The sequence below is a fragment of the Phoenix dactylifera genome, chromosome 1 (genome assembly GCF_051530095.1).
Source record: "Phoenix dactylifera cultivar Ajwa chromosome 1, Ajwa_hap1_PhDact_Kaust_v1.1, whole genome shotgun sequence".
NCBI classification, from domain to species: domain Eukaryota; kingdom Viridiplantae; phylum Streptophyta; class Magnoliopsida; order Arecales; family Arecaceae; genus Phoenix; species Phoenix dactylifera.
In genome coordinates this window covers 36255408-36268604 of record NC_143190.1, presented here as the reverse complement: position 1 = coordinate 36268604, position 13197 = coordinate 36255408, and the positions used below count along the sequence as shown (strand labels likewise).

At 38.3% G+C, this 13197-nt stretch overlaps 1 protein-coding gene across 2 annotated transcripts; it reads right to left on the bottom strand.

The window, feature by feature from the left end:
• Positions 1-7053: 7053 nt before the first annotated feature.
• LOC103723326 (protein FATTY ACID EXPORT 5-like) lies at positions 7054-12559 on the bottom strand. 2 transcript variants are annotated; one of them, XM_026800039.4, is made up of 3 exons: positions 12164-12538; positions 8816-8903; positions 7054-7420 (listed from the first exon to the last, which is right to left on the bottom strand). In XM_026800039.4, the coding sequence occupies exons 1-3, from the start codon at positions 12360-12362 to the stop codon at positions 7348-7350; spliced, it is 360 nt and encodes a 119-aa protein (XP_026655840.1). In that variant the 5' UTR covers positions 12363-12538; the 3' UTR covers positions 7054-7347. The 2 variants fall into 2 exon arrangements, with proteins under 2 accessions (XP_026655840.1, XP_088579281.1); XM_088723155.2 differs by lacking the exon at positions 7054-7420 and adding an exon at positions 7774-8585 and having other exon boundaries at positions 12164-12559.
• Between the last annotated feature and the right edge of the window lie 638 nt (positions 12560-13197).

Here is a 13197-nt window from a genome sequence, read left to right as displayed (position 1 = left end):
AATGACGAAACTCGCTCCACTTTTTGTGCCTCCATCCAGTACCGACCAATCAAAATTGACCTTGAGGAAGTTTGGAGGTGGGGGCTCCCAAGTAAAAAACACCATACGAGAAGCTGCCGAGACAGAATGGGAACAGTGCAGAAGCTTAAGGATGCAAAGACCTCAAACGCATGGCACATAATTTTCGAAATTTCTTTTGTAAAGCTGTAGGAAATATTCTTTGGCATCAGATTAGAAATCTGTTGCTATCAAGTCAATGGCATGATTAACTTAAACAATGGTTCATGGTCATAGAATAATTTTCTTTTCCCAATAATGTTGGAGGGTTTTTTATTTTTAAGAAAAAATATCAAGGAATTGAGAGCGTAGATCCTTTAAATATTAGGCATTGTCCAAATAACCTCGGGTGGTTTTCAAAGAAAAAATGATTTTTACTGTATATTTATTTAGCCTATTGAGTTTTAATATCTTTTCATTAAAAATTTCTCTACTTTAAAAGATAAAACATTGTGAATTTAATTAAAAAATTAACATATAATTTAAGAGTTGGACTACATACTTTACATTAACTTTTTAAAAACAAAATTAACGATTCAAAATTAATGTTTGACTACCCCATCTTATGATTCAAAATGTTGAATGTAATTTATATTATACAAAATATCTGGAAGTAAAATTTACGTATATTAATAATTTTTAAACCAATCATCAAGTTACTGTCAAAATAGATGATTTTAATAGAATGATTTGAAAATCGTTGACTTATTTTACAAGGGTTAGTATAAGATATGTAGTCTAACTCCTAATTTAGTAGCTTGCGTTTAAGATGGTCCTATACTACCATCTCACTATTTTCTTTCTGGCGATAATCTTGTTTTTTTTAGTGAAGAGCTTTTTAGTTTGTAAATCAGATTTTATTATACCAATCTAGAATAAATACATCAGTGGAAATCGAAAAATAAAATATGCAAAAAATCAGTTGGAATATCTCACAGTAAAGCCCACAATATAGTTTCTTTATAATTAGCCACAAATATTACCATTCCATCCACAGCGCTATTTGATTTTCTATAAATATATGTCATTCTATACAAACGTGAAGATGATGATTCCATTCTCCAGCAATTACGAATCAATGGATGAGCTGATGTCAGTATTTGTTGAACTCGATGGCCACCTAACCATCATCGAAGAATCTTCCTCAAAAGTAATACAAAACGTCTTCAAATCTTCCCCAAGTAAATTTTAATGAAGAGCCATTCAATGTCTCGCTTCTCGGCCTAAAATAGTCAATATAACGAATCTTATCTCATTTTGGATTCATGTTTAAGTAGCTAACTATAAAGCCAGGACCACGCTTCATACCATGGCGTCCATGAAAGAGGATACATGTCAGGTCTCTCTTGAAAGCAATGCAAGGACGAAGTTGCTCTCTTGTGCCATAAGTTGAGAGAAGAGAGATGGAGAAGAGTAATTAAGAGGGACAGAGTTAATTAAGAAGAGTAGTTTGAGAGAGAGGGAGAGAGAGAGTTCATGGCTTGGGAGAGAAGAGAGGGAGAAGAGCAGGGAAGGAAAGAAGGTGATGGATGGAGAGTAGGGAAGAATAGGAGATGCTTGGTATATATCTTGCTGAAGGGATCTTGTAATCATGAAAACAAGAAAGCTAGTAAGAGATGAAATTGCATAAGCTGCCGCATGGATCTCTTAGATTAACGTGAACCGCATTCCCGTTGTTTTCAAGGGGCACTCAATCAAAATAGAATACGTAATGTATGGACTTTTATTTGTCTTCATTGTGCGGAGAGCAAGTATTTTGGGTGAGATCATGCCATGGACCAGATCTTTTAAGAGCAGCCTCTGATCCATGACTCACTGATACGTCAAAATTCAAGCTATGGATGGATAAAAAAAATGAAGCTTGATGCGTGTGCGAATTTGAAGCACCAGTCAATGTAAATGAATGGTTATGACCAAAATCTTGTGCATGGTAGAACATCCAAGAAATGTCCAAGAGAACACATGTGCAATGCTCCAATTAACATTTTTTTTAGTACAACGGCGCCTAACACGACACGTGCATAAGTGCAGCCAACAGAATCGAAAAAAAGAAGCTGGCGAAGGAAGTAAGGAACATCCGCTTGGCTCTCCCAAAAAATCCTTCAGAGTGATGTGCCGCAAAGAAGGCCACCCAGTTAACCGCATTGTTCGCCTTCCGGTAAACATGAGTGGTCCGGAAGGAGCCATACCCTCTTGCAAGTTTCCAGATGTCACAAAGCAGCAACTGCTCGTTCATCTCGGTGTGTCGATCTCGAACCCACTCGATCACCATAGCCGAGTTCCTTTCGAGGTGGATGTAAACCGCACCCCGAATATACCTAGCATAGGAGATGCCCTTCCATACTAATTAATATTTAAAATAACAATTTCAGGGTCCTTAAGCACATTATACTAAACATGTGTATATCATATAATGAAATAACAACTGTTGTCATTATTTTTCAAAAAATTATAAAAAATCTCAAAAAGCAATCATCGTCATTATGATGTAACAATCACTATATAACAAATATAATGCTTGGCTATTTTCAATATTATCCTCGTTTTAAAAGCCATAATTCATAATGTGAATGCTAAAAGACTTACCACTATTGTCCTATAACTTGCACTATAGGTAAGGCATCCATATTTCATCACCCAAAATAGTCAGGCAAAGCTAGATTGGAGATATGATGGGTTTTTTTCCAATTGTTATGAAAGCAATCCAAGTATCCAACTGAATTCAAATATCAATAGCTAGAGGCAATCTCAGCCACATTTGCCACCAACTCTCTTAGCCCTCCTCCACTACTAGGCTTTGTTCAATGGGCAGTGCTTGGTGTCAGCTTCACCGAACTTGTGAATGCCCAATGGGTCCGTCATTTTGTTTGTTTGCCCGAAACAAGAAACAAATTTGTAGCCGCTTGTAAAATATTCATGGACGAATAATTTATGGGTTTGTTGTTGATCTAATTCGAGATAAAAGACTTAATAAATTGAACAAATTTTTTTTCAAAATAATTTGAGTAGAGGCGGATTGGAGTGGATCGGTTTTTCTTTTTCTTTCTTTTTTTTTTTTTTTTGAAGCAATGCAAGCGTGCACCAAGGTTACACTTATAAGGTTAATGCCTTAGAAGTTATGGTCATAATTTTCTGCAGTTTTTACCCTGACATTGAAATTACTGGTCTGACAACTAGTTGGCATCATTTGCCGACGCAACATCTAGACCATTATGAGCCACATCATTTGCCGCTTTGACCTATTTTACTGCTGCGGTAAAACGCTGTTCGAAGCTGCAATAACGGCATATAATTGCTTTAGATTGTTTATAATACTTCAAATAATATAATCTTATATCCCAATAACAATATCATAGTATTAAAAAATAACAGAATTTATACTATAATTTTTTAGAAAATAAAAAAATAACAACGCCACTTGTAAGCTAGATGTTATATTTGTTAAGATGCAACAGTAGATAGCGGCATACTGAAAAATAAATTTGAATTATATCTTTCATGCAAATAATTGATTGGCTTTCTTTAGCCACTCCAATTTTACTCATCAATTTGCACAAAATTCAAAATGATGTTTATGCGATTCATCGGTGAATTTATGTGAAAGAAAATGAATTATTCTTCCGTCAAAAATACAATCCTACCTTGGCATCAGTTTTCATTTTTTTTATTTTTTTTTGGTCCATAATTTTGATAATTAACAAGCCCTCTTCTTTTTTTTAAAAAAAATATGATTATTAGAATTTTATGGACCTTTTTTCCCCAAATTTATTCATTCTTGCACCAAAACGGCACAACAGGGAAGAAAACTGGTGTCGTTACCTCTTTCCGGATGGCCTCTTCCCACGTTTAGCTTTGAACGCTGTGTACCCTATTTTGTTTTTTTTGTCGTCTCGCGCATAAATTTCTTCCACGTGTGCGGAGTCCACGGCAGCATAACCGTCAGCACGTCCTGACAAATGCATTCCGACCGATCGGTACGAAATCTTTGGTGCCATCCGAAGGGACATTAACGCCCCTGACAAAAGGTCCACATCCACCTGTCTCATCATATACCTGTCTTTATTTTTCGGGCATGGCTGATAATTACCTGTACCTGCATGATAGGCCCATCACAAAAAATCTAAATTATTAGCCTATCCTGAAAAAATTTTATATCACCAATCCACAACCATCCAATTAATATCTCACTCCTTATTCCTATTGGCTGGGTCTTGTAGAACAGTTTTGCGAGGAAAATTTAGCCGTTTTCTGTTTCGAGATTGTCCAAAATCTTGTCCAAAATGGGGTGATCGGTAGATACTGTGTCGATTTTATAGATGAGACGGTCGGTTTGTTTTACGTCCAGAACTCTTCTCTTATTCATATTGCAGAGGGATATGATCCATTTTTGCATCATGGAATTACAAAGAAAAAGGTAGAACAATGTGATCAATAGCCGAGATGAGAGGAACAAGGGAGCAATAAAAATTCACCTGCATATAATCTATTTTCGAGAGCCAACCATATAAAAATTTCATTATTTTGAGATACCCTCTTATACATTGGTCATCAGATTATTAGAAGCCTCATTAAATTGGCGAAAGTTGTGAATTCAAGTATCCCGATGGATAGGGTGCGACGATAAAGTAGTGGTCACCAAGCTAGTTTTTGATTTCATCACCGCTTTGATAGATATAGTTTCATGTGGTCCGCACTATATGATAAGGTCATAATCCATCTTTGTATTGATTGCTTGGTAACCCCACAATCTTTCTGCAACAATTTCCCTACCCAAATGTTGCCATCAGGAGGATAACTTGGTGCACAAATTGTACGTATAGGACGGCATATTTTTGAGATGGAATGCAGTATAAGTTCACTAGAGATGGGAAAGTTTGGAATGGAAAATTTCTGTGGCATTGCCATTAAATTACAAAGGGACTGAGGAGCTTGATAATTGTATGTTTTGTTGTTGCAAGTGAGGCTGCAGAGATTGCGAAGATAAACTGATCTGGAAACTCACTGGAAATTATTCCTTCTCGGTCAGGTTCTTCAACCAATTCCTCAGCCGAAGTAGAATATTATGCCCATTCTCATGCGCTTAACCAGTTTAAATTTCTCCCTTTGTAATGCTTTGGGCTCGTATGCTTTTAGCTTAATTATAATGTGATTGCCGCAAAAGAAATTGGTTTGGGTGTTATAGTTTTCCAAATATTGCCATTAAATGTCTCTCGTGCAAGTATTAAGTATCGTGTGCAATTTGAATAGATGAATCAACATAAAGATTGATACAAATAGTGAAAGGAAAATATTATCCACTATTATTCTACAAAAGGTATTTAGCTTTTCTCTCCTTCTTGATCACTAAGAGTGACCAAGAGGTCATTGTATCAAGTCCCTCGTACTGGTGTATGTTTAATATCTTATATTGGTTATATGCTGGTTAAATTTTGGTTATATATAAACAGCCAAAAAAATCTGAATAATACTTTTAGCTAAATTTTTCAGTGATATTTAAAATTTTTACGAATGATTTCAAAGTAGATTAAGAAATATTGCAGCACAAACCTATATAGGATTGACCATGAATTAGTCGTAGTATTTATATTTAGATTTAGACATTTGGTTTAGCAAAGATGATATGGCTTAAATGAAAAAAAGTATGCAAAGATGTATTTGAATATATATTTATTTTAAAAATTTCAACCAAAGTATTTGGTAGTTTTCGTCAACAAACCTCCTCCCGTTTTCCACCAACCAAGCGAGTATTCAATATCTACCGTGACTTGCCATGCGTGCTTTATCTTGCTAAGATATGTCAGAGGCTCAGAGCCTCCTCGGAAAGTCGGAAACCTTGCTCTTGGCTATCTTTTGTGCTTTTTTTTAACCGTGCATAGTACTTACCACTTAGAAATGAAGAAAAAAGGCATCATAATTATTTTACCAAGCGTGACTGGATCGCCGGCAAGGAGGCGGATCATTTTACCATGAACAACCCCTGCAAGCGTGACTGGATCGCCGGCAAGGAGGCGGACCATGAAGGCCATGAGGATGGAGGACGTGTCGTGGCCGGCGACCATGAGGAGCATTGCCTTGTCCGCAATTTCGTATCACAGGAGCCCTCTTTCCAGTCCTTATCGCAGGGGCCCTCTTTCCAGTCCGAATATAATTAAGCATATAATGTCAAAAGAGACTTTTCCTCAAAGGCAGCACCACCTTATAACGACAGAAATATAATGACAAGGATGTGAACTTTGTGCCTCTGTTTGACTGTTTTTGATGCCGAGATTTGGATGTCTATGAGTACACTAACTTTGGATCAGCCTAGGAAAAATAGATCTTGCATTAATCGTGACAGAGAATAAATTTTGGCATGATAGCGACTACGCCTGCCAATGCCCACGGAAGGCCCAGACTCTGGGCAATCATGGGGATGCCTAAAGAGCCTAACAGAACTAACAAGGCAAGGAACAGAACTAACAAGATCAAAGCGGCCATCTGAGTGAGTGAGAGAGAGAGAGAGTTTGGGGGCTTAGGAGATGGTGAGTATGTGGATTAGAGACTTCAAGAGAGACAGGATGAGGCTAAGCTTACGAGTTTGGTGTTTTAGATTGATTTACTGAATTGTTGTGGTCCAAAGCTAACAGGTTCTGTGAATAGATAGAAATGGCTACCAGCTTCAAACATAATGAAAAGACAAAGAATTGAAAGCCAATTTAGGTCCCAGAAACAATTGCCTGCTTGAGCTAATCCATGCTCAAACCGCGCTGTCATTCAGGATAATAGAACTGGCATATAAAGAAAGACCGGAAGTTTGATGGTGCATTTACGCAGTTCTCGTCAGCACGAGAAAGAACACTATAAGCCAAGCAGTAGTGAATCCAAAGATCAACGAATTGAACCTAAGAAATAAGGATGACTTTCTACAAGCAGATGCCTCAGTTGAGGACGTCCAGAGAGAACGAAGAAGGATTGCCTTGGTTGGTACCATGACCACATATTGGCAAAATAAAAAACTGGAATGCAAAGTTATCTCATGTTCTTGATAAAAAACAGCATCTACCTTAAAAGGATGTTCGGTTTAATGAAATCATCCCAATGACAAGATAAACAATCTGATGGGTCTATCTATAACTTCCATTTTCTTTCAGCACAAAGACCAAACATATAAAACATGTGCGCCATTTAGATATGACCGTATCCTTCAACAACTAACACAACTGAGAAAACTTGCAACCAAGAACCTGATTCAGATTACCATGTCACTTGCCCTGTAATATGTTGTATGCTTGAAATGTCAAGTCGACACGTTTACTCTGGCTTGGATGGGATATGATTGCCACCAGTAGCAATCTTGTAAAGATAGAATCCAGACATAAGTGCACTGCAAGGAAACCCAATGTTCAGGATGTGACGCATTGTCTAATTAACACTTACATTAAACATAAAGCATGATCATGTGATGCTAACAGAAAAAAGGAGAACAAATAAGCCTCCAGAAAAACCCATATACATCCCATTTTCCAAAAGTTTATGAACCAAAAGATAATAATCAGTCAGGGAGCAGGCAACAGTAAGTTAAAGTCTGAAGATATATTCATACTTGAACAATGGTGTAGCAATATTTGCTGTCTCTTAGCTCGCAGAAAAAGGATTTCAAACAAATGTTCTGCTTAATTTTGATTTCCTCGTAGTGTCAGGAACTTGAATTGATTTCTGCAGTAATTTGATGCTAAATTTTATTGTAATTAGGAAAATGGGAAAGGGGAAGCTTTCTCAGAGTTAAGAAGTGGGAGACATTGATTTATTTTCCAGTTTCACAGTAGTAAATAGGGTAGTTTCTAAATTTGCAGACAATTAGTTGCTTGGCACAAGATTTTGTTGGCTGGATCTGCAAATGTTAACTATTAAATATAACGTTTCAACAGGTCCTCTGGTACTTGTTTAATTCGCTTGCCAATACTCAATTGGGAAAAAAAAAAAGAATGAATGAAAGAAAAAACTCAAAAAGATTCTAGCTTTACCCCATATCAACCTGTGCAGCTCCATATGTGGATTCAACAACATCATGTTTTCTAGTTAATAACTTTTAAACTACTGTCTTAACACTGAGATAGCGAAGAGGTTGACACCAGCACAAATCCTTTTCTTCAGAAAATACCAAACTCTAGTCTTAAGTTGCCAGAAGAATCCTAAGGTGTTTCTCATTTGATGTGTGTAGGAGCATACCTGTGTAAAGCGAAATTGTTTTTGATTTGACTCTATTCTTAATAAATGTTTTTAATTACAGAAGATGCCTTCATCATTTTGTTAACCAAAATGGAACTCCAAAACTTCTAGCCACTATCAACCTTTACAATGACAATACCATCAACAGATTACAAGCCATACATTCTCCGCCTAGTTCCCACCTAAATATTCAACAATCAATTATAAAAAAGAAACACAGTGCCTATGTAACTTGAGCATTTGAGTTTCAGGAATTCTGTACAGATTTTGTAAATTTTTTATGTGCATGTATGTCTATTGTCGACTGATGTCTTATATATCTGTGATAAAAAGGGGATAAAATATGTTAGTTGATATGTGCATGCGTGTGTGTCCATATACATGATTTAATCGAACAAATAAGGGGTAGCAGAGCCCTGCAAGTGGATGGCACCTAGTGAGGTGTCCGATTCATGGACCAGTGAGTTGGTGAAAACCAGTAATAAAAACTAATGTACAAAAATGTGATGGATATCAATGGCAAACTGAATAGATATTCAACCAAACGAACCTGAGAGCTGCAACTACTCCAGCTGGCATTATCTTGGACGTTTCAAGGTATCTTTGCCCCATAAGATATGTTAATACTAGGGCACAAACTGGGTCACAGAAAATAACAAGAAGATAAATGTCAAACAACAGAGGGGAGGAAATAATAACCAGAAGGGGGGAAAAGAAAAAGAAGAATGTTCGTTTTCTGGGCCTAGTACCGCCAACAAATTAAACAAGAGTCAAGAGTCAGTCAATATCAGATCAAGAAGGTAATGGTCAAACAATTAATAGGGACAAATTAATAACAACCAGAGCATAGAAAACAAGATTAAAAAAACAGGTCGGAAAACAAGTTGATTGTTTTCCATATCAGGTCCTTCTTGTTTAAAATAGTGCTTCTGATATCTGAAGGAAATGCTTTTGTCCGTTCAGAGTGAAAAGTAACACAATCATGTTACCACTTCTCAAGGTTGTCCAATGAACTCTTAAAATAAGCAAGACTATCTAATCTCTAGTTCAGATGCTAAAGATAATAGCATTTATTCTAGGATATTAAAGTTACATAGAGCACCTCTATCTTTCTTCCTTTTTTTTCAGAGAGACAGAGATGCCAACTATCAAATTCAAGTCTTGTTCACATCTCTCTCTCCCTCTCTTCTCAAAGCAATACCCAGGATTTGACCCCTAGACCTCCCAAAGGGAAGCTGTTACAGGTGCAGTGCCAACCAACTGTGCTAACAGTTGTTGGTTCAGTCTTGTTCACATCACATCACCTCTTCTTGTTAAGTTGAATGGTGTTAAGGTGAAGAGGATCAGCAACCACCAGTTTCAAGTTTGTGGGTTTTAAATATTTTGACAAAATGGTATTCATTTTCAGTAGTTTAAATGAAGAAGGAAAACAGAATACCATGACAATTAGTATATAATTTAAGTCTTGTCAAATCAAATTACAAACACATTTGACCCTACTACCGTTATAAAATGGAACATAAGGAAGCTACAATAAGAAATAGACAGGCAACATTTTCAAATTTTGAAGCCACTTAAACCAGAGATTTGCTCTAGATGAAACTTAAAATGAAGACCTTGACTCTACTAGCAAGTCACCAATTCCAAAATTCTAATGGCAAATTCAACTGAACCCAACATTGATATCAAAGGACACACGGTGAGCACCAATGTGCATCATGATTTTCAGACTTTAAGGCAATTATCTACTGTTTGGTGCAAGAGAGATCCTAATCCAAAAGTAGCAACAAAACAAATACCTAGGTTACTGCAAACTTAGGAAGGCAATAAACAATTCTCAAATAGAGTTAGTGGATATATAATCAAAATTGAACATGATGCAATGTTGGAAACTATCAAGAAATAGAATCATTTCCATCAACAATATGCTTATGATAAAAGTGCGAAAAACATAATCCTTTTCTTTGATAGAAAGGGTCCACGGGCATTAGGCTATACAACGGGGGTAGCCCTCTCCCAAATACCTTCAAACCCCCAAATCCTAGTGAAGGCAAGATTCAACACAGGTCATTTGGTACAACCGCCAAATACTTTACCAACCTGATAAGCTAGCACCTTCAAAAATATTATCTATTGAAAATTGTCATCTTTATAATTATATGACTGCCTAGGCATACAAGAAGACCGCTTCTCAAGCAGAAGAGATAACTTAATCATGAGCTACAAACAAGAATCCAATTTGGGGATTGAAGCATATTTTGTTATCATCACCGTATATTTTAGATATTTACGAAGACACACAAACTCAGATATTCAATCCTGTCAAAATTCCTTATGTTGACCCCCAAAGCTACCTTTACCAAGCTAGTAATATTTTCAACATATCTCAACTTGCCACATTCAATCCTAAGTCCCGAGAGAAATCTGCACCACCCATCATGGTCCTAGACTTCAGATATGTCTGGCAGTCATAATCCAGGATCAGCAATTTCTCAGGCTAACACCTAGAAGTTGATTCAGGTACAATGATGATGTAAGTTTCCTGGCTACTATGAACTATGAAGCCTTTGGATGCTACATCAGGCATCTCCATCCCATCACAACTATGATTGAGCATCCACACAAGGTTTTGCGATTGCCAATATTGGGAACAATTTTGCACTTTTATACCACTCAAGATAAATATGAAACAGCCTCCACTTAAGTGATACAGGACCCTCTTAGTCCTTCATAATTCCCTTCTTCAAAATGCTCTTTGCTCTTTAGAGATCCATCCATAATTCAACCCTATCTAGAAAAAATTCCGAATAACATTCCATAAAATATCCCTGAAGAGTTGTTTCACCATTGGCGCCCGGCACTTACACTTCCTAGTATACTGCCCTTTAAATTTCAAGCAAGGTCCGCCGTACCGGTACCGGTCGGCGTACCGGTGGCCGGCCGGACCGGTACGGTACCGGTCCGGTCCGGTCCGTACCGGCCGGTACCGGTGGTTTCAAAAACCACAGCGCGCGGCGCTGTGGTTCTAAAAAAAAAAAAAAAAATCGTACCGGTGCGAACCGGCCGGTTCGCACCGGTACGAGGCCCGAACCGGCCGGTACGGGCTCCGAACCGGCCGGTACGGGCCCGAACCGGCCGGTACGGGCCCGAACCGGCCGGTACGCACCCGTACCGGCCGGTTCGGATAAAAAACCGGGAAATACCGGTTTTTTATCCGTTCCGGTACCGGTCTAGGTCCGGACCGGTACGTACCGGCCCGTACCGGCCGGTACGGGCCGGTACGGCATTCCATGATTTCAAGCTTCACACCTAGTGTCTCCTTTGCTTCCTTTGCCAGAGATCCAACTTAGAAAATGCATCACCTAGCCAACATCTCATAAATATGCTAAAATTTCCTCTTTGATTGCCAAAAAAAAAAAAAACTTTGCAGTACTAAGAGAGTTAAATTAGACACGGTGATGAAGGCTTTCGAGACGTTTGAGTCTATACAAACTTCACAGAGCAGCTTCTACTTCCTCCATGAACATATGAATGTTAAAAATCATCAACCATTCTTTGTCACGGGAAGCTTCTATAAGAGCGAAAAGGTGTTAAAAAGGATAATAGAGATTCCTGGATCAATTGCAATGCAACCAGACCTTGCCATTTATCATATTTTGAACAGAAACAGAATATCAATTATTTGGCTCAAAAATCTATTGATCGATCGCTTCCATGGTATACAGTAAAACATAATTCAACAAAATCAATCTCCCCTGCGGTCCAAAAATCTCGATCTACAGCGCAAATATCAGCAAAAAAAAAAGCAATAAAATCCGTTATCAAAAAGAAATTGAAGGAAGGGAAATGGACTGAGGAATTGTGAGAGGCCGGAATTAGCCAATTGAGAGTTGCATACCGGTCTCGAGGATCAAGGCAATGTAGGAATTACGGCGCTTCTCGAAGGCCTTGAGGCTGAGGAAGCCGGCGAGGAGGAGGAGGAGGCCGGAGCCCGCGCCGCCGGCGAGCGACGCCGTGCTGCCCCTCCGCGCGTAGCCCACGAGTCCTCCCACCAGGACCAGGAGCCCGTACGGGATCGTGAAGCAGAAGTCGTGCATCGCCTCGTCTCCTTCCCCAACAACAAAGCTTCAGGTTCAGCTTTCTTCACAAGATCAAAGCGGGGGGGAAGAGAGAAAGGGAAAGAGGAGGAATACCGAAAAGGGGAGTTGGTGGTGGGTTCGAGGCTAGAACGTGGTTTAGGTGAGGAGGGCACGGTTCTTTCTTGGCTTCGGAAAGTGTGGCCACCACTCGCCAGGGCCTTGTGATGCATGACGTCATTAGAAATTTTGATCAGAACCTCTTTTAAAAGCTTTGATCGTTGATGATGGATCGGCATGTGCGACTTATGAATTCGCTCTCCGTGATTCAAATGCTTTGGGGGCGAGGGCGAAACGCATCCATCTCGGGTGTGATTCGATCATGTGATTGGATAAATTCATATACAAGCAGAGAACAAACATCAGCTGCTATAATACATCAAAAATTTTTTAGGGCTCGTTTGGTTCGCGAGAAGTATTTTTTCCTCTTAAAAATATAATTTCTGAGAAACAAATTTATAGGAAGAGAATGACTAGGAAAGTACTTTTGGCATGTTTGGTTGACCATGGAAAAGTGATAAATTTCTAAAAGTGCTTATGTTTGGTTGGCCATCCACTTTCCTAGAAAAGTTATGTATAATTCCTATTATGTCCTTAATAAAAATTAGGTCTTTAATGCTTCTTTAATGCTGAAGGGACTTTTTGGGAAAAAATAAAAATAAAGTGCGCCGCATCGGAAAGTAATTTTTCCATATTTTTCATGGAAAATACTTTTCCATGAAATGTGGGAATCATATTCCCATGAGAATACAACTTTCTCATCTATCTCCTTTGAAAACTCCAACCAAACAAGAGA